The 21,820-nt window shown below is 44.5% G+C and overlaps 1 protein-coding gene across 2 annotated transcripts in view; it reads right to left on the bottom strand.

Moving 5' to 3' along the window:
- Positions 1 to 1,012: 1,012 nt before the first annotated feature.
- Positions 1,013 to 21,820, bottom strand: part of LOC137438591 (uncharacterized) — a 73,229-nt gene continuing 52,421 nt past the window's right edge. For both annotated transcript variants that reach the window (XM_068133762.2, XM_068133763.2), the window contains 16 exons: positions 19,757 to 19,907; positions 16,905 to 17,369; positions 16,499 to 16,587; positions 16,300 to 16,379; positions 16,053 to 16,164; positions 15,864 to 15,945; positions 13,248 to 13,326; positions 12,997 to 13,110; positions 12,494 to 12,721; positions 12,312 to 12,396; positions 11,923 to 12,017; positions 11,393 to 11,471; positions 7,368 to 7,469; positions 4,165 to 4,262; positions 3,827 to 3,955; positions 1,013 to 1,756 (listed from right to left, as the gene is read on the bottom strand). In XM_068133762.2, coding sequence (XP_067989863.2) covers positions 1,621 to 1,756; positions 3,827 to 3,955; positions 4,165 to 4,262; positions 7,368 to 7,469; positions 11,393 to 11,471; positions 11,923 to 12,017; positions 12,312 to 12,396; positions 12,494 to 12,721; positions 12,997 to 13,110; positions 13,248 to 13,326; positions 15,864 to 15,945; positions 16,053 to 16,164; positions 16,300 to 16,379; positions 16,499 to 16,587; positions 16,905 to 17,369; positions 19,757 to 19,907 — 2,124 coding nt within the window. In that variant the 3' untranslated portion in view covers positions 1,013 to 1,620. The remainder of the gene's footprint in view (positions 1,757 to 3,826; positions 3,956 to 4,164; positions 4,263 to 7,367; positions 7,470 to 11,392; positions 11,472 to 11,922; positions 12,018 to 12,311; positions 12,397 to 12,493; positions 12,722 to 12,996; positions 13,111 to 13,247; positions 13,327 to 15,863; positions 15,946 to 16,052; positions 16,165 to 16,299; positions 16,380 to 16,498; positions 16,588 to 16,904; positions 17,370 to 19,756; positions 19,908 to 21,820) is intronic.

The raw sequence follows: 21,820 nt of genomic DNA on the forward strand, positions 1-21,820 counted from the left end.
TGCCGGCTTGGGATCCTGAGTTTGAATCCCGGTCGATCGCTGAATTAACGCATGGGGGGGTTGACTCAGCCTGTCATCCTTTCGAGGTTGGCAAATTGAGTACCAGCTTGGTGGTAATTCCATGTGTGTGACAAGAGGCGACTAACAGGGTTGGCAGCAGGAAGGGCATCCGGCCATAAAACATTGCTTCAAAAAGGGGACCACGGTGCCTGAAAAAGGCCAAACCCTGCTCTGTGGGGAAAAATGGCCTCTAAAGGTTGTCATATATTATTTATTTATTGCATTACTCCATGCACCATTAGCTCTCCTTCCGCACGGACAGGCGGTTAAGAATCTCTACTCTAGGGCCTAGGCCATCCTGCCAGCTGACTATACAATGTCAACGTGGTACTTCACAAGCGGCATGTGGCAATGAGTACGTCATCCTTCAGTGAGATGGTGTCCTGTTTGATAACATTTCAAGGTGGACGTTAAAGATTACACTGTGTATTTCACAAGAGTATGCCGTTAAGTGCCAGTACTACAACCCAAAAATCCTGGTCTTGGCTTAACAGTTAAGGTGGCTGGCTTAATATGTTAGGGTCTTGAGTTTGAACCCCTGTCGTGTCGCCGAAATAACACCAGGTGGGTAGACTCAGCCTGTCATCCTTCCAAGGTTGGCAAAATGAGTACCAGCTGACTGGACCAATAAGCCATTTGACTATCCTGCGTCGGAGTGGCGATCCGTCCGGGATTGTACTTCTTAACCAACGAAACTGTCTCGGCAGCCCTATGCCCCCTCACGGCATGAAAGGAATGGTTATTACTACCCCGACCCAAAAGCAAATTACTACCCAAACTATGATCCTAAGCTGGGAAGGCGATGACAAACCTCCAAGCATAACCCTTGCCATGAGCACCAGCACTCATCAAGAGGATGGTACACCGAGGATGATTGAGATTATATGATCATGATGAACAACAGTTGTTTTGCCCCCCCCCCAAAAAAAGATTTTAAAAAAGAGACTGCATGAAAAATTCCAGGTTCAGTTTTATAAGGCATTTTATAACTCCAGGCAATTGTCATCACTGCAACCAGCATCACGTGCCAACAACAAGCTTATCGAATGAATAGCTAAATATACAAACATACGAACAGTGGCGCATGTACAGCAGCACAATTACCATGCGTCGTGAACGAAGCAAATGCAGTACAAAAATATAATTCCTTGCAAAACTAAATATTCCATCCCAGTGTAAATTGTGGCTCCTTATTGGTTCAAGGGTTATTAGGTATACATGTGCAAAATAAATAAAGTCAGGGTGCTGGATGTAGGTTGCAGAAAATGTGCAAAGTGAGTAAAATATTTCAAAGAGTACATGAAATTTTTTTTTAAACCTTTGTTCGATTGTTCCAGCAATGACTCCTGACTCGAATCATCTTTTCTTAGAACTGAAAACCCTTTGCAATACATTCGGAAATGTTAGTCAACAAATAAATATCGATTCAACATTCATTAAGAAAAAAAAACACAAAGACGGGCATTACGCCAGTAAGTAAAACCGTTACCCAATTGGCATCGGACGACATCAGTGCTGAAGATGAAATGCTGAATGACAGAGCTTATGGTTGAACAGGGATCAAAGATCGGCCTTTTGTCCGCTACTACGAGGCCTCAGCACAAACGACTCTTCCCATAGCTCATCCTCGGCTAAATGATCGGCGAAGGCACCAAAGAAGCCGTGCAGCTGTTCGTCCTTCTGGAACTCATAATGGCTAATGAAGGAAGAAGAATGCCACACAGTTATTTCTTATTAAACCCGACCTAAAATATCAACCCTGTCAAAACCGCCACTAATGTCAGAGCCTTCGAAGTACATGGATGTAGTAGGAAAAAACACTTCTTATTTTATGGTATGTGTCATATTGTATGCACTACAAAAGTATTAAGTATTTTTAAGGGACAGTACTATTATACAGTGTATTCAGAAAGTATTCAGACCCCTTCACTTTTTCACATTTTGTTATGTTGCAGCCTTATGCTGAAATCGTTCATATTTATTTTTTCCCTCATCAATCAACACTCAATACCCCATAATGACGAAGAGAAAACAGGATTTGAGAAAGTTTTGCAAATTTATTCAAAAGAAAAAACTGAAATATCACATTTCCATAAGTATTCAGACCCTTTGCTATGACACTTCACATATAGCTCAGGTGCCTCCCATTTCTCTTGATCATCTTTGAGACGTTTCTACACCTTGATTGGAGTCCACCTGTGGTAAATTCAATTGATTGGACATGATTTGGAAAGGCACACACCACACCTGTCGATATAAGGTCTCACAGCTGACAATGCATATCAGAGCAAAAACCAAGCCATGAGGTCGAAGGAACTGCCTGCAGAGCTCAGAGACAGGATTGTGTCGAGGCACAGACCTGGGGAAGCCGACAAAAAAATCTCTGCTGCATTGAAGGTTCCCAAGAGCACAGCGGCCTCCATAATTCTTAAATGGAAGAAGTTTGGAACAACCAGGACTCTTCCTAGAGCTGGCCGCCCGGCCACACTGAGCAATCGGGGGAGAAGGGCCTTGGTAAGAAAGGGGACCATGAACCCGATGGTCACTCTGGCTGAGCTCCAGAGATCCTGTGTGGAGATGGGAGAAACTTCCAGAAGGACAACCATCACTGCAACACTCCATCGATCTGGGCTTTATGGCAGGGTGGCCGGACGGAAGCCAAACAGTTCAATCTTGGTTTCATCAAACCACAGAATCTTGTTTCTCACAGTCTGAGAGTCCTTTAGGTGCTTTTTTTGCAAACTCCAAGCGGGCTTTCACGTGTCTTTCACTGAGGAGAGGCTTCCGTCTGGCCAGTCTGCAATAAAGCCCAGATCGGCAGAGTGTTGCAGTGATGGTTGTCCTTCTGGAAGTTTCTCCCATCTCCACACAGGATCTCTGGAGCTCAGCCAGAGTGACCATCGGGTTCCTGGTCACCTCTCTTACCAAGGCCCTTCTCCCCCGATTGCTCAGTTTGGCCGGGTGGCCAGCTCTAGGAAGAGTCCTGGTTGTTCCAAACTTCTTTCATTTAAGAATTATGGAGGCCACTGTGGTCTTGGGAACCTTCAATGCAGCAGAGATTTTTTTGTAGGCCTCCCCAGATCTGTGCCTCGACACAATCCTGTCTCTGAGCTCTGCAGGCAGTTCCTTCGACCTCATGGCTTGGTTTTTGCTCTGATACGCATTGTCAGCTGTGAGACCTTATATAGACAGGTGTGTGCCTTTCCAAATCATGTCCAATCGATTGAATTTACCACAGGTTGACTCCAATCAAGGTGTAGAAACATCTCAAAGATGATCAAGAGAAATGGGAGGCACCTGAGCTAAATTTCAAGTGTCATAGCAAAGGGTATGAATACTTATGTCAGTGATATTTCAGTTGTTTTTTGTAATAAATTTGCAAAACTTTTTAAAATCTTGTTTTCTCTTTGTCATTATGGGGTATTGAGTGGAGATTGATGAGGGAAAAAAATGAATTTAAACGATTTCAGCATAAGGCTGCAACATAACAAAATGTGAAAAAAGTGAAGGGGTCTGAATACTTTCCGAATGCTGTGTGTGTGTGTCTGTGTATGTATGTGTGTGTATATATATATATATATATATATATATATATATATATTATATATATATATATATATATATATATATATATATATATATATATATATATATTGTATACACTATAAAACGTTCCATTGTGTATTGGAAATCATACTGCTCTCAGGTTTTACAGACAATCCCACACTGCTCCCAAGCAATTCCACTGTGATGCAATTCTTCTTACCACTTCTGGAAGCGTTTCACTCCATCAAGGATGGCGAATTGCTTCCAGCGTTTGGCAAAGTTAACTTTTCCATCGATACAGTCTGGGTTTCCAAGATGTCCAAACGTCAGGTCCTGCAACACCAACCCCCTGGGTACCCCATTGCTGATCAACACACAACTTCTCAGAGCACGACTATATCCACTTTTTTACGGCCCTGGAGGGTCCATGCAACTCTGGATGATATTTTATACAAACTCAATTTTAGGAGTTACATAATTTATGCACATCCTCTACCCCATGTCATTCAAAATTGGCTATTCAGTGTGGTGATATTTGTTGACAAAGGAAATGCTCACAGGTAGGGTATGCAAGGTGGATGTGCTGCAGTGAGTGCTGCTCTGTAGGCACGGAAAGATGAAGTGCTGTCCAGTATGCCACGCTGCTCATCCAGACGCTAAAAACAGAACAGAAGAAACAAACAGATTTGGCACCAATCTTATATATAAAATGAGTAGATTAAATTATTTTGTTTTTTTTCCTCAGAGAACGAGGTTCATGGAAGAGTCTATTTGATTTAAATTTCTTGCAAAAGTTGGATGATTTCACATTTGTGCTTCAGTTTAAGATCAGGTCAGGTATGGGACCATGCGCCGGAGCAGCGCGTCGCTACATCCACTTTCCGACTGAGTTTAAGATGAAGGATACCTTTACCATGCAGGTTCAAAAATGCAACCAAAAACGCTTGGTAATCCTTAAATGATGCAAAGGGGAAGTCAAAAAGGTTTTCCCTTTTCAAAACGTTTCAGAGCCAATTGCATGATGTCTATTCCAGTGGGATCAGGAAACCGACTAGCTGTTGGGAAAATGTGCAACACTGTTTGGAAGCTACGCCAAAAGGGCTGAACATCCTTGCTGAATTTTGCTGGTGCAGGAGCATTAATTACTTAATGGTTGGGAAAACCATGTTTTGACTTCCCTTGTACTTATCTTCTAATGCAAGAATAACATTTTTTTGAACATGGTATTTTTGGAATGTTGGTTAGACAATGGCAACTAAACATTGTTCCCCCTCTCGAAGGTATTACCTTTTGTTACCCCGCACACGACAAGCGAAAAGCTGGGTTAAGTAATTGGTTCATGTCCGTCTGTCTATCTCTCTGTCTGTCTACAAATACAAATGTCAGTTTATGATCGAGGAACAACTTGTTCAAATTGAACGTTATATTTTGAAGGTGAATTGGAAAACAAACTTGTCGTTTAACAGTACTTTGTCTCTGAATTCATCCTGATCGCACATGCGCAGAGAGGAGTGAGACAAGTCAGGAGACGACGACGGTTCACGAGCGAGCGGTATTCAATGACAAAGGACGGACGATAACCGAAACAGCCCCGGACTGGGGGGGTCGGGGGCCCAAACGGCAGGTGTCGGCCCCCGACATGCGGTGTACATGCCTATTTACAAAGGGCCCCAATGCGCTGCGTGCGCAGGCCTTTAAGAGCCAGCTGTACGTAATTGTGTGTGGTGCTGGCCCGGAAATGTCAAAACGAAGGTCACTGACCTTGAAATGAGATAGAAAATAATGTATAATCAGTTATGAGGTTAGTTAGCTACACAATACCGAAAATTCGGTTCGATTCCGACAACTTTGAAAATTTGACCTTTGTGACCTTCAAAGGTGAAAGGTCGAAGATTCTGAAATTTGTTGGAAAACTTGTATTTCATGATGTATGTGATAATATAAGATCATGTACGACATTTCACCCTATCAGGAAGCGAACAATGTAATAAAACCATCAAAAATCGACTTTTCTAAATTTCGTGACCTTGTGACCTTGACCTTGGGGCGAAAATGGAAAATCGAGCTCCGTGGGGCTAGACACATGACATTGGCCTAACCAAATACCAAAACCGCTGTCAGATTCCACCAAACCCCTCGGAGAAGATGTAGCTTGAAATCGATTACCCCCTAAAAAGACATCTTTTTCGGGTGTGGCACCGCCCACAATGGGCACAATACGCCCACTCTAGGCAGGACACAACTAGATCATGATATCAACCTCCCACCCAAGTTTCATCAAGACCGAATGATATCATCGGGTAGTTATGCTGTGGACAGACAGACAGACAGACAGACAGACAGACACACACCCATGACGAATGTAGTGGTCACTCTGTTTGATAACTCGTGAACCAATAAAAAATTTTTTACTCTGTCTGTGTCTGTCTGTCTGTCTAGCAGTCAAACAAAACTGAAAATTAGAAAGCATCTGAAAATGCAAAGCCCGTCCACGTCCGCTTTGTATTCAGACTTCTGTATGCTCAACATCACAAAACTGCTGAAAAAAAAACCGAAACATTTAACGATTTTAGGTGAACTTGACCTTTTGACCTCAAAAGCAATAGGCTTCAGTGATCCAATACACAGGCTGCTCAAATTTCAAGTCCATCGGATGAAAATTGACGATTTTATGGAACCTTGACCTTTGACTTTTTCATTTAAAAAAAGAACCAAACAAAACAATTGTCTTCTAGCTTTTGATTGGTGAACCAATTCAGTGACCCAACATGCAGATTCTTTAAATTTCAGATCAATTGGATAAAAATGGATGATTTTATGTGACATTGACTTTGGACCAAATCATTAATTTTTCTTCTCCATATTCTCATAATAAAGCTTTGTTGAAAATTTGATGACAAAAGCTCAAATGGTAAAACGTAATGACAAGTGCACACACGCAGATCAGATCAGATCAGATCAGATCAGCTGTTATCAAAGACAGAGAGAAATCAGTTGTTGTCAATATCCTCAATGTCAAAAATGTCCTCAATTGTCAAAAATGTCAATCCTCGAAGCTTGGCTTTCAGCGACACAGTTAAATTAAACGAACTAACCGGCACGTGGACCTTCGAGGATTATGTTCGCCCGCCCACGTCATCCGGCCACGTTGAGGGGGAGGGGGGGGGGGGGAAGTAGTGTGGCCTGCTGGTCCCGTTCCCCGCCTATTGAACCATTTTTGCCCCGCCTCTCCTGGGCGGGTCTTTGCCGTATGTGTCCATGGAGCGTGAGTTCTAGCCGGCTGCTGTTTTGCTTGGCCGGCAGTTGTTATAAATGTTAGAGATGGACACAGAGGGTATCACAAACAGGGGAATTAGCTTTAAACCTGACTACTAATTAACACGGCATCATCCCTCGTATGATGACATTTAGACACAACCTTAAGCTACATTTTCCCTACTTAGTACATCAAAATGTTCCTACACGTCACACGGTCCATGCTATTTCCCATTCATTCAATTCTACCTTCCTACGGTATTCTCTTACCTACCCCCATATACGTATCAATATAAAAGGACACTGTATCAATGGCACAGCAGCACCTCATATCAGTGATGGATGCAACCAGGAGGATGGATTTGTAATGGAATAACCCAGTCCAAAATACATTTGCAAACAACTGTTTATGTTCAAACAGATAAATTGTCCAGCAAAGTGCTGCAGATGTGATCAAAGTGCAGTAGGTATGGATTATGGAAGGCAGGCCTTTGTGGGCAACTCACATCAAGCAGAGATTTCTGCCATCCCAGGCGCCGGATGAGCACCGAGTCGATAGCAGACAGGATGGCCAAGTAGGAGTTGAAGTTGTTAAGCTTTCGCAGATGCTGGCAGAAGGAAAGGAGTGGTGAGAATGACAGGATAAAAGTCACCTGTCCTAACATGTTGGGTTTGGATCTTATGTAAAGGCACACATCTCCCCTTCTGTTTGGATTCAACTACCCAATTGTTCCCTGCCCTCCCATCTCACTCTTGGTGGATTTGCACCTACTTCTATTTTACTTCTTTCTTACCTTGCCAACAGTGTGTGTGTACCCTGGATGTGTACCCTCTCCCAGTGTGTACCCTGGATAAGAATAGGTACACCATATCCATGCGTGTTGTAAGAGGCGACTAAGAGGGTTGGCGTCAGGAAGGGCATCCGGCCATAAAAACATTGCCTCAAAAAGAGAACCATGACAATTACAACTACATGTGGGCAGGGTACAGCCCGAAGTGGAGATCGGTTTCTGAGGTTTGGGACATGGAATGTAGGGACAATGACAGGGAGATCAGGAGAAGTGGTGGAAGTATTGGTCAGAAGAAGAGTGGACATATGTTGTGTGCAAGAGACGAGATGGAAGGGAAGTGGTGTGAGAATGGTGAAGGGTAGGGAGGGACAGAAATAGAAGTTTGTGTGGCAAGGGTGCCTGGAGGGCGTGAATGGTGTTGGTGTCCTGTTTTCTGAGGAGTTTGTAGACAGTGTGGTGAGTGTGACTAGAGTGAGTGATAGGTTGATGATGGTGAAAATGATGATTGGAAAGCTCTTGGTGAACGTCATCTCGGGATATGCTCCGCAGGTTGGTCGAAGCGATGAAGAGAAGGACAAGTTCTGGTGTGCGATAGAGAAGCTGATGGGAAACGTGAAAGATGAGGAAGTTGTTGTGGTAGGAGGAGACCTAAATGGACATGTGGGAAGGAGTATGGATGGTTTTGACGGAGTTCATGGGGGTTACGGATATGGTGTGAGAAATGGAGAAGGTGAAAGGATTTTGGAGTTTGCTGATGGAGCTGATTTGTTGATTTGTAATACTCAGTTCCAGAAAGAGGATAATAAGCTTGTTACATACACGTCAGGTGGGTCGACGACAACCGTTGACTACCTGATGGTGCGTAGGCGAGATAGGGGGCACCTCCGGGACACAAAGGTGATCCCGGGGGAGGAGGCTGTTTCACAGCACCACTTGGTTGTCTGCGACGTAAGGGTGAAAGGTGCGAGGAGAGCTCGGCGGGTGAAGTACCAACCGAGAATAAAGGTGTGGAGGTTGAAAGAGGTGACAGTAAGAGAGGCATTAAAAGAGAGGCTGAGTAGGGTCGAGGATGATGTGGTTGAGCTTGAAAGTGGTTGGATGTCAATGAAAGCTAGTCTGTTGGGAGCCGTTGGTGAGGTATGTGGATGGACAAAAGGACCACCGAAGCACTCGGAAACATGGTGGTGGGATGATGAAGTTGGAAAGAGGATTGACGAGAAGAGGAAGAAGTTCAAGGAGTGGCAGAAGGCGAAGGGTACGGGAGCAGAAACAGCAGAGCATGAAAGTTATAAGGCAGCCAGGAAGGCTGCAAAGAAAGAGGTAGCAAAGGTGCAGGAGGCATGCAGAAAATGTTCGGAGAACGCTTGGATTCGGAAGAGGGTCAGAAAGCAGTATTCAGGATTGCAAAGCAGATAGCGAAAGAGAGGTGTGATGTGATGGGGGTGAGTTGCTTGAAGGATGAAGTGGGACAAATCGTTGTCGACCCAGATGGAATTAAAGGAAGATGGAAAAGATATATGGAAATGCTGTTGAATACAGAGAATGAGTGGGATGGCAACATAGAGAGTAACCCAGTTTTAGGACCGGCAGAGAAGATAACTGAGAAGGAAGTTGAGGAAGCGATAAAAGCAATGAAGGGTAGAAAAGCGGGAGGGCCGACGGGAGTTGTGGGAGGCAGCAGGAAGTTGGGGTGTGAAGAGAATGACAGAGATCTGTAATCTGGTGGTGAAAGAAGGCCGCATTCCAGTGGATTGGGAACCGAGTACCCTCGTCCCTCTATACAAGGGGAAAGGTGACCCTCTGGAGTGTGGCTTGTACCGAGCGATAAAGTTATTGGAGCATGGAATGAAGGTATTGGAAAGGGTGTTGGAGAGGAGGATAAGGAAGAAAGTGAAGATCGACGAAATGCAGTTTGGATTCATGCCAGGAAGAGGAACGACAGATGCGCTTTTCATTGTGAGGCAGTTGCAGGAGAAGTACATGGAGAAGAGGAAGAAGTTGTTTCTTGGGTTTGTTGATCTGGAGAAAGCATTCGATCGGGTTCCACCCAAAGTATTGACATGGGCATTGAGGAAGTTAGGAGTGGAGGAATGGTTGATCAGAGTAGTGATGGCAATGTACAAAAGAGTGCACACAGCTGTAAGGATGAAGGACGGGAACAGTGGTGAGTTTGAGGTATAGGTGGGAGTGCATAAGGGGTCGGTACTAAGACCACTACTATTTGTAGCTGTGATGGAGGTGCTGGCTCAGAACGTAAAGGAGGGTTTATCGTGGGAGTTGTTGTATGCAGATGATCTGGTGTTGATTGCGGAAAGTATGGATGGACTGAAGGAAAAGATGAACACGTGGAAGGAATGTATGGAGACAAAAGGTCTGAAGGTGAATATCGGAAAGACGAAGGTGATGGCAAGTGGTAAAGCATGTGGTGAGGTGGAAAGAACTGGGAAGTGGTCCTGTGCTGTGTGTAGGAAGGGTGTCGGAGTGAACTCCATTCAGTGTACAATGTGCGCTGAGTGGGTTCATCAAAAATGTAGTGGTCTGAGAGGGTCATTAACCAGTGTGGCAGCTACATTCAAATGTAAGGTGTACACAGAGGGAGCTGCAGATGGAGGAAATGTTGAGTTGGATCTTGGAGACGGCGTGAAGCTGGAAGGTGTGAAAACATTTTGCTACCTCGGAGACATGCTGAATGGAGAAGGTGGATCAGACTCGGCAACGGTTGCTCGAGTGAGATGTGCATGGAAGAAGTTTCGGGAATTGAGTGGCGTGCTGATGATGAGGGGAGTGTCGTTGAAGCTGAACGGAAAGGTGTATGCTGCATGTGTGAGAAGTGTTATGATTTATGGGAGCGAGACATGGGTAATGAACGTAGAGCAGCAATGAAGGTTGGAAAGGGTGGAAATGCGAATGGTTCGACGGATGTGTGGAGTATCGTTGAGAGAGAGGAAGACAAATGATGAATTGCGAAAGATGATGGGAATAGAGCCTGTGATTGATGCTGTGAAGAGGAACAGGTTGAGATGGTTTGGTCATGTGTTGAGGAAGGATGAAAGTGACTGGTTGAGAAGAGTGATGGAAATGAATGTAGAAGGAAGTAGAAGATGGGGAAGACCGAGAAAGACTTGGCTAAAGATGGTGGAAGAAGAAATGCAGGCAAGGGGGTTAACAAGGAGAGATGCAGAAAATAGGGCAAAATGTAGAAGATTGTCATGGGGACCGCAAGGCTAGCCCCCGCTCTAGCAGGGAAAATGGCCTTTTAAAATGCATGTTGTGTTGTTGTTGTGTTACTTTGCCAACACCAAACTCAAATCTTATGCATAATCCCCCCCAAAAAAATTCTTATGGGAATTTTATAATCCATTCTTCCAGTCTGGTTGCAATGTTTGTGACCCTATGCTGGACTTGGGCTTCAAAATTGCAGGCCTAGTTAATAAATGCTTGTATCTGGCTGAAACAGACTCCCTGTGCCCCTCGTTCCCATTCTTCAAGAATACCATCCATGATTACCTTGTGCTTTCTCCTGCACTCATCCATACTCTCGTCAACTCATGCTGACCCTCCCCTCCCCCTTCCTCACTTTCCTTTTAGCCACTCATGTGACATCTTTGTCTCCTTGTTCCCCTTTGATCTTCTATCGGTCTGGGAAAGTGCTGCCTTCTGTGGTTGCACTCCTCCGTGAGTCTACATTTATGCATACAAAAAGACAAAAAAAAAAAGATTTAAAAATACTTGGTTCTTACTTTCAACACTTTGAGCAGTTTCAAAAACAGCTTTTCTCGCTCTGCTTGTTTCTCCAATCGTACAATAAGTGTCTGCACCCTGAATAAAGGGGAAGGGAGGGAGATACAAAAACAAGCCCTCCATTAACAAAAAAGCAAAAACGAAAACGTACCATCGATACCTGGTTTGCCAGCCATATTTATGTAGTAATATTTTTGTTCTGTCTCCTTTGTCCACCAATTCCATTTTTCACCAACACGCCTTGCTCTCGAGTGTGGAGGAATGCAGACATCCCATTACGATTTCCTTTAAAAATGCAAAAAATTCTGGAGCACAGACTGTCAAAAGGTAAAACGGGTACAAAGGAAAGGAAAAATGTAAAAACGTTTTAATTCATCCATTATAACAGCAATATTCATTCCTTTTTTAACATCACCTTTCTCATGACCTATTTATACAGTGTAAAGAAAGAATGCCACAAAATGAATACAATTCTTACAAATGTGTAAGATGAATTCTTGTGTACACTTGTGGTAAACGCAGTACACACCAACACGAGATGCTGTTGAAATGATCTGTGAATTTGGCCAGGTTTGGGCTCTGCTCTTCTGCCAGCTCCTGAGTCCACAGCAGCAGCTCTGGGATCTGGATGGCACATGGTCCAAGAGTCGCTAAGAGCGCCAGTTGTGCAGGCCTCACAGGCAATTGTGAAAATGCATGGCAAAGACAGCAACAGTGGCAGGTACATCGAGTTCGCTTAAAGCCACATTTGGGTGCAACTTTTGGTGTACAAATTTAAAGGATAAAGGAAAAGCGTACAACAAAAAGGTTACGCGCACAGAATAGGTAGTATGCGTAGAAGTCTTTATTAGCAAATATAATTGGAAAAGAACAAGATTTGAAACGAAATGAGCGAAATGGGGGTGGACAAAGAACAACCTCGATCTTGTAGAAAAACTCTGCATCGCTCAATGTGATCTGCTCAGCAATGCTTTGACTGGAGAAGTCCAGGAGGCTCCGGGACCTGAGAATCCAAATTGAAATGCCTTTGGTAAAACAGGTTCAGCATAACAACCCTGCCAAACAATTATCCTTTGGTGTTCTGTTTACCAAAGTGTTACCTGGAACTAATAAATCGAGAGATTGCATGAGAATGCAAGGCTTCATCGACGTCACCATCGGTGGTTGAATGGTTCCGCACTACAGGACGTGTACAGATTCTATGTGGAGGAATGCGGGCAATAAGGCGGTCACGAACCAGCTTCACCTGGCTTAGCTCTCCTCTTCGTAAGAGGTGTTGGGTGAAGCCTACCAATGGGGCCACGACCTTTGAGGTCAGTTCTGTATGACTGAAAGGTGTGGAGGAAAGAAGGGGGAGGAATGAATTTTGCTCTCCAAAACGATGTTTAGCAGTTATGCTCCTGTCCAGATGAGAATCTTCAACTACCACCTCCCTTAACCACTCCCACCTCACCACTACCATGTTACCAAGCAACATCATCAACATAGCATCAGCAACCAACATGTGGGGGAGGGTGGGGGTTGGGAATAAGGGAGAAGAGGGAAGGGGAGATGTGGGAGGAGTCTTTTAAAACTTTTCTTCATTCAAAGGTGGGGGTCTGACCAGAGCTCACTGATCACGTGCAACAGCAGCAGAAAGGTTCCCCGTACATTCTCAGGAAGGATGTTTTGTGTTCCGTCATACACAGAACCACCAGGCCAGCCCAGTCGCTGAAGTCTGTCAAGACAAAAGTGAGATTCACATCCATCAAACATAATCATCCAGCTCATGTACATTCCCTCACTATTCCAAATTAGTTTCCTCAAAGCCAAACTTTATCCTTCTCACCCAATCCATAACCCGATATGCAATACCTGAGCAGAAGTTTGCTCACAGCCTGAGCAGATGACAAAAATGTCCGGTACGTAGCGAGGAACGCACGGCGAAAGGGATCTGCGAGTAAAAAAGAAAAAAGAAATAAAACAAGAACTTCTCCACAAATCAAGGTTTGTGGAAGAATTGCAACAGGATATCTCATGCACCAAAATAATCTACAGAGGACAGGAAGTTCAGAGAGAAGCAGAATTGGGTACGATATGCGTAAAGGAAACTACTACTACTACAACAATTACTACTACTTATTATTTAATGGCCCGATTATTCTCACTTTGTGGGGCTAGACATTCGACTGAAGATGGCAGGAATATGATTTTTTTTTCTCATCTTTCATCTGCTTGGAAATCCACCAACATCATTGCACTACATAAAGAGGATGCAAAAACTGATCCCCTTAACTACACACCTATTAGCTTACTTCCAATCATCAGCAAGGTCATGGAAAATCCATCATCACAGTTGATATGAAATCCTTCCTGTTTTTCCCCAACAATCTCACATCTCAGATCACCAATTTGGTTTCAGACCAGGTCACTCCACCTCGGACATGCTGCTCCTGCTCCTACCCAATAATGGATGGAGGCCCTCGATGTCAGACATGAGATCAGGGCCGTCTCTCTGGACATATCTTGTGCTTTTGATAGAGTCTAGCATCCTGCCTTACACTCCAAACTCTCAAACAAAAACAAGGTAAACTCCACACATGGCTTACTAACTCCCTCTACTCTAGTAGCCAACATGTGGCACTCAATGGAATCTTTTAATCTTCTCTCCTTGTTAAGGCTGGAGTGCCACAAGACAGTGTCTGGGCCCAGTTCTATTCCTGATCTTCATCAAAGACCTTTCTGACTCTCTGGAAAATCCTCTTCATCTGTTTGATGATGACTCCACCCTCTGTCATGACAGCTGCCATCCTTCGGACAGGCAGGCTGCAACCCTCTTTTCAGACCTTGAAAAAATATCTATCACAAGCTAGTCAAACACTTGGAATAAGCCTTTCAATCCTGACAAATCTCACTACCTCTCTCTCTGAAAAGACCGTCTGGCAAACCCTCCCATCTACTTTCTTAACACTCCTTTTGAAGAAGTTCGGTCATTCAAACTCCTGGGTCTCACTATCAACCATGATCTTTCTTGGGCCATTCACATTTCAACATTGGCTTCCAATGCCAGCCGCTGACTGGGCATCCTCCATAGTACAAAGTCCTTCCTTGGCACACCTGAACTCCCATCCACCCACAAGGCCTTCAACCGCAGCTTGATGGAATACTGCACTCCCCTCTGAGCTGGCTACCCCGCCTCATACCTTTCTCAGCGGGATGCCATGGAAACCAAGGTCTTCAAGATTATTGGAACCTCTCGTAATGAAGAACCGACTCTATGGGCTTATCACTTCTTATCAAGTCGGTGGTCTGTCTTCTACAGCTTCCTTTCTGGTCTTGCACCCTCTGCTCTCTTTGTGCTTTGTCTCCCCCTCTCCTGCAGAAACCTGGTCCACCATCAAACACCTTCTGATGAATGAATGATCGTTTTAAGGCCATTTTTCCCCGCTAGAGTGGGGGTTAGCCTTGCGGGCCCCATGACAATCATGGTTCCCTGTTTGAGGCAATGTTTTTATGGCCGGATGCCCTTCCTGACGCTTCTGATGAAACGACCTAAATCCAGGATCACTGCTCACCTCTCATTTGGTCCTTTGTTTTTTCTCATGCCTGTGATACCACCTTCCACATCCTCTTCAATCGCATTCTTCCCTCCAGGTCTTCAAGACTAATGTTCAGTACCATCTCAGATCATCGATCATCCCCAATCGAAAACCATGATAGTTCTGCCCTCGTTAACCCCACCCAAATGGCTCCCCCTTCCAATTTCCCCCCCTGGGAGCTTCCTTCTGTATCTATCTTGTCCATCTAACATTCTAATGCATCCTCTGCATCCATCTTGTCTACCCCATGAATGCGTGTTTTGCATCCTGTTTTTGTTTGTTACATCCAGGTCCATTCCACGTACTAGGTCTTCCATGAGCCTCGACTATGTATACAAAAAAGAAAAGAAAAAAAAGAGTGCCAGTGATAACCCTCCTACTCTTCGTGAAAGACGCTGTCAGATATTTTACGTCCAGTAAATAATGTTTGCAGACGGAGTCACCAAGCTTCACATCTGTATCAATCAGGGACAGCGTACTCGCAGATACAATGCCCTGCCTGTGAAGTACCAATCCGACAGTTTATAGTAGGGTCGATAATTGAACCTGGATGAGATAGCTAGTTCAAAAGTGAGGATGCTACCTAGGCCCTATCGGGTTGGACAATACGTGCAAAATAAACAAAAGAAAGCACCTTCATAAATGTAAGCTCTGGAATGTGGCTAATCTCAAGCAACCAATGCCATATTTACAAAACCCCTCTCTCGAAACAGAAACATATTCATCCAGTCAGTACAATAGAAAGGCTAGAAATGACCAGTGAATACAATGAGATTATTTTAAAAAGTGATTTTTCCAATTAGACCTGCAATGATAAAGGTAATGTCATTAAGTGATCAATAAGAAAGAAATAAGACAGGGTTCTGAGCCCCAATAATATGACGTCATGTACCATTCCCTTGCAAAGAAGCATACGCAAAGAGGCTGTTCACAGAACCGGCCCGAAGCTCTGGGTTCCCTGGATTTTCTGATTTCTGTATATGAACCAAAGGCAAGAGTTAGCAAAATAACATCTGTAATGGCCTGTTGATAACACGGCCTTTTCGCACAAAGTCAAAACAGGAATTTCTCATCATCTCACATTGCAAGAGAACACGAGATGAGCAGCAATTGCTGTTCGTTCCGTTTCAACGAGTTCATCATCCGTCCCATTTTCCTCCTCATTCAATCCACTATCCTCCAGCTCGCTAACACTGAAAAACACAGTCAGCAGCGCAGCAGACTAACACCGACCGCAATGGGCTATGCCACAGCAGTTCCCCCATACATGTAAAACAAGATAACTATGAAAAAGAAGAAGAGATGTCACCCGCAAAACAGGCAAGTACCTGCTGTTTGTCGTTTCAGGTGTTTGACTGTTTTCCAGATCATCCGTTAACTGTCGAACACCAAGCTGTGCACAGACATCCTGCACAAACCATGTGCCTCAATTAATATGGAACTGGTCGCTCTGCATGTTAAGTAAAATAATAAAAAGTATCTTTCACTGCAGCGATCAAACCAGTTCACGTGTTTGCCAGAGCAGACCTTGTGCCGTTGTTTGGGAGGCAAGGCAGGTGGTGAGCTGCACTCGGGGTGAGGCCGGCCTTTTCCGAGCAGCTGCATGTATGCCTGGACTATGATGGTGCACATGAGAAAGAGAAAAAGCTTTTTGCGACATGTATATTTGTATTTCAATCAATATAAAGGAAACAATGAAATTGAGAGTGCCCTGGGAAGTCGTGTGTGTGGTGTGTGTGTGGTGTGTGTGTGGTGTGTGTGTGTGTGTGTGTGTGTGTGTGTGTGTGTGTGTGTCTCAGCTCCACTACGAGCCTTAGATCCTTTTGACAAAACAAAAATTCCCTTTCATTCACATTTCAAATCTATTTCATCCAAGCATCACAATCACTCAAAGCAAGTCCTGGTACCACAATGCTACTCAGCCGAGATTTACATTTATTTTTCTTCTGCGGTAAAGGAGGCGGTGAACCGGAAACATCTGAAAGATACGACAGCCGTTCGAACACCCCTTCGGTCGTTGTTGGTATTCCTGCCGAACGTGGTTCACCCAATGGCAGTGGAGTTTGTGTGACTGCTCGAGCCGTGTAGTGGGATCCAGGCAAGGTCCGCCAAGGCCACGGCCCATAGGCCAATGGCTGCCAAGGGCTTGAATAGCGCGGCGGATTGGGGTGCTGCCAATGCGACGGTTGCCTCGGTGAGAGCTGCAGGGAGACCATTTGCGTTTTATTTTCCCGAATCGTGTTATGGCGCTGCTTCACAGGCAGGATAGGAGCAAATTGGTCAACTGGAGATGAAGAAGAGTTGAGAACTCGTTGGAAGAAAACATCCTGGTAGTCCCGGCTCCATGGTACACAAGGACGCTGCTCCAAACTGCACCCAATTTGAACGTCCGGAAAGTCTGCAAGAAAAAAAGAAGAAGGCAAGAACGGCATTCAGTAGAGAGCATTCGTCCGCCAGGTGAACAGTTTATGTTTTGTATCCCAGAGTAGACCAGAAAATCACAATACACAATCACATTTAATCAAAATCATCCGTCCACAACTTTTTGAGATATCCTGCTTTGTATCGTTTTTGGCCCTATCTCCCAATGGTGAAGAATCACTTTTTAAAAATTATACGAGCTGGATCCGAATCTTCACCAAATTCGAATCAATTCGTCCTTCTCAAACACACAACCGGTCCACCAAGTTTCGTCCAAATCCGTCCATAACTTTTTGAGATATCCTGCTGTGTATCGTTTTGCCCCATCTCCCAATGGTGAAGAATCACTTTAAAAATTCTAGTAGCCGGATCCAAATCCGGATCTTCACCAAAATCCAATCATTTCGTCCCTGTCACATATGCTACATCTCTCCAGCTTTGTCAAGGCCTCCCTCCCTGCTCTCTCTCCACTTATCATTGCAACAATAAACTCCTCCCTGTCTACAGGCATCATCCCACCATCCCTCAAAATTGCTGCTGTTACCCCCATTCTGAAAAAACCTGGACTAAACCCTGACACCCGAAATAACTTCAGACCCATCTCCAACCTACCCTTTCTGTCAAAAGTTTTGGAACGCGCTGTAGCTGCTCAACTCAAACATCACCTCTCTGCCAATAACCTGTATGAAACATTCCAATCCGGATTCCGCTCCAACCACAGTACTGAAACTGCTCTCCTCAAAATCACCAACGACCTTCTCCTCTCCTCTGACGCTGGCAACCTCAACATTCTCGTCCTCCTCGACCTCAGCGCTGCCTTTGACACCATCGATCACACCATCCTCCTCACCCGACTTGAATCCACCTTTAACGTTACCGGCACTGCCCTCTCTTGGATTAAATCATACCTCTCTGACAGACGCCAGTTCATCTCCATCAATAACTGCAAATCCCCCACTGCTCCCCTCCCCCAAGGTGTCCCCCAAGGTTCAGTTCTTGGCCCCCTCCTCTTCATCCTTTACCTGTCCCCCCTCGGTCACTTAATCCGCCGTCATGGTCTCCAATTCCACTGCTTCGCCGATGACATCCAGCTTTTCATCTCCACCAAGTCCGTCTCCACCGACACCCACTCTATCCTGACAAACTGCATCTCTGAAATAAAATCCTGGCTTCAAATCAACTTCCTCAAGCTTAACTGTAATAAATCTGAAATAATCATCATTGGCCCAAAAACGCTCACAAAATCCACCCATAACTTTGCCCTCAACATCGACGGTATCCCAGTATCCACCTCCCCTCTCATCCGGAATCTTGGCGTCATCTTTGACCAAACCCTCTCCTTCGACAAATACACTGAACAGATCACAAAGACAGCCTTCTTTCACCTGAAAAACATCGCCCGTCTCCGCTCATCCCTCTCCTCCACGGCTGCAGAAACCCTCATCCACGCCTTCATCACCTCCCGTCTGGACTACTGCAATAGCCTCCTCTATGGTTCACCCTCAACAATCACCAATAAACTCCAATACATTCAGAACTCCGCTGCCCGTCTACTCACCCATTCCCGGACCCGTGACCACATCACCCCCGTCCTTTACAAGCTTCACTGGCTCCCCATCTCCCAGAGAATCCAGTACAAAATCCTCCTCTTGACCTACAAAGCCCTCCATAACCTGGCCCCATCCTACCTGGCTGACCTCCTCTCCAGACACACTCCCACCCGCAACCTCCGCTCTGCTGGTACCAACCTCCTGACCCCCCCCCCATCCGGACCAAATTCAGATCCTGGGGGGACAGGGCCTTCTCCATCGCTGCTCCCACCCTCTGGAACTCACTACCTCACACCATCAGAGACTCCTCCTCACTCACCACATTCAAAACATCACTCAAGACCCACCTGTTCAGCACTGCATTCAACATTCAACCCACAGCATTTAACCCCTGACTATCACTTCTCCTTCTCCCTCCTTTTGCTTTAAATATTTCCCTATTGATTCTTGTCTTTTTGCAATTGTTGTTTTCATGTTTTGTTATGCATTATGTTTTGTACTCTGTCAAAGCGCCTTTGGGCTTCATGAAAAGCGCTATACAAAATAAATGAATTATTATTATTATTATTATCTCTGCCAAATTTCGTCCGAATCTGTCCACAACTTTTTGAGATATATTGTTCACAAACAAACAGACAGACAGACAGGGGTGAAAACATAACCTCCATCCACCTTTGGTGGTGGAGGTAAAAATAAAGGAGTAATAGAAAAAAGAAATAGAAGAGAGAAAGGTAGTTGAGGGGGAGGGTTGGAAGAGATGGAAGCAGCAAACTAGTTTCTTTCCTCAATATAACCAAATAATCTTGATGCATACCGAAGACATCTGCTCCGATAGACGAGGCATCGTTCGGGCTAGGCCAGCTTGCTTCACTGCCTGAACGCAGCAAAGACTCCTCAGAATGACTGCGCTGACGACTCTTCTCCTTAACAGGTAAACTGTCGGCATGATCATCATTATTTCTGCACTACACACAAATACACAGACATTTTTTTTAAACCAACGTGGTACGGTGAACACAATCTGGCTCTAGGATAAAAGCACATCAAGGGTAGATACACTCATTGTAGTGACAGTTGAGAAACAGGCATCCCAGACACCTGACTTTTTTCCCAATGAAAAGACATTTGTGGGTATTACAACAAAATAACTAGAACGCCACTCAGTAGAGCGCATACTCCCGCTGCTACTCCCGCTGTGGCCGCTGCTGAGCCCTATCTTCCAATGGTAAAAAATCCTTCAAAAATTCCTGGATCCAGAATAATATCCTGAGCTTCACCAAAAATTAATCAATTCTTCCTTATCCCAAGGGCAATCATCCCACCAACTTTCATCCAAATCCGTTCAGAACCTTTCCAGATATGTTGTTCACAAACACACGAACACACACACGGACGGACACGATCGAATGCATTACTCCCTCGCGGGAGTAATTACCAGTGAACTGGGACTCAATTTACCGATCTCGGAAGGATGACAGGCTGAGTCAACCCCCCTGGTGTTAATTCAGCGATCAACCGGGATTCAAACTCAGGATCCTAGGATTCCAAGCCGGCACCCTAACAGCTATTTATTTTCTTGTGGTATAAAAATACCAAAAACAAAATATTAACTGGAATGCCACTCAGTAGAGCGCATACTCCCACCGTGGGTCGAGTTGGAATAGTACGATTTCACCAAAGTTTGAGGGAGCAATTCAGTGACAACACAAGACAGACACTGCACAGATATATTATATATTTAGAATATATAGAAGATAATGTAAAAAAACAAAAAAAACAAGGCAATTTCACTTACATTTTCGGATTCAGCGTTCAATTCTATATAAGTGAGTGTATTTTGAGGCATGTGTGACTTCAAATAAAATTGTAAGCCATGAAAACGTTCGTTTCATTCCTTAGGGATACAACATGTAAAACTGGCCCAAACGTCAAAACAACACTCGCTCATTTTAAGTCGTACAAGCTAATGCGACCACTCATTCTTCTGGGAAGAATCCCGTGCACATGCTGGTCACACTTATAACTCACCGAAGTCTTTATAAGTTCATCAAATACTGACACCGCGATTGACATTCGCTGAGCTAAATGTTGATATCTCTTCTGAGGTAAAAAAAAAGAAAAGAAAAAAGTTTTAAAGCATTATACATAGTAGAGAAAAACCCGTGCTATGCACGGGTGGGAGGCCAAAAGCAAACAGGCAATGCAGATATGGTGAATGCTAAAGCATGAAACCAATAAATTCCACATTCCTGTAGCTCCTTCAGTCGCACGTCAGCCATGGACAGCAAGTTCGTGAAGGACTTCCATGAAAAACGTACTTGTTCGCAAACAAACGGGTACGTTCACATCGAGAAACATCGATCGTGGGTCCGTGGCGAATCTGCATATGGCGATGGCAAAATATCAGAAATTGAAGGCTTTTTTTTATTTTTAACGATTCATATAAACATTCGTTGAATCGTATTACACGCAAATCATCAAAATCTAAACAGTATCTTTAGAATTTCAATAAAAGCCACATCACTGTTCATATCGGTAAATATTATTCCATCGTGTTTCAAATCGTGATCGATACACTATGATCGTGATGATCGTGATCGATAATCGTGATCGATAATCGTGTTCACAATTGCTATGTCGTATGTACTCCCGATACGTGTACCAAATTTCCGATACGTGTAACTATACCAAATCAACAGTTAAAAGGATTTTGAGCCGATAGGTGTTACGGCCTTGGCAAGATCGATGGAGACAGCGATGTGTTAGATCTGATCCTCCTTCATGCCGAAGTGCAGATCCTCCTTTATGCCACATCCGATCGATGCAGCTGTGCAGCGATCGGTGCAGTCGTTTGTGCGGCACACGGTGCAGCGATCGG

This window comes from Myxine glutinosa, chromosome 13, assembly GCF_964187855.1.
Source record: "Myxine glutinosa chromosome 13, kmMyxGlut1.1, whole genome shotgun sequence".
In the NCBI taxonomy this organism is placed as follows: domain Eukaryota; kingdom Metazoa; phylum Chordata; class Myxini; order Myxiniformes; family Myxinidae; genus Myxine; species Myxine glutinosa.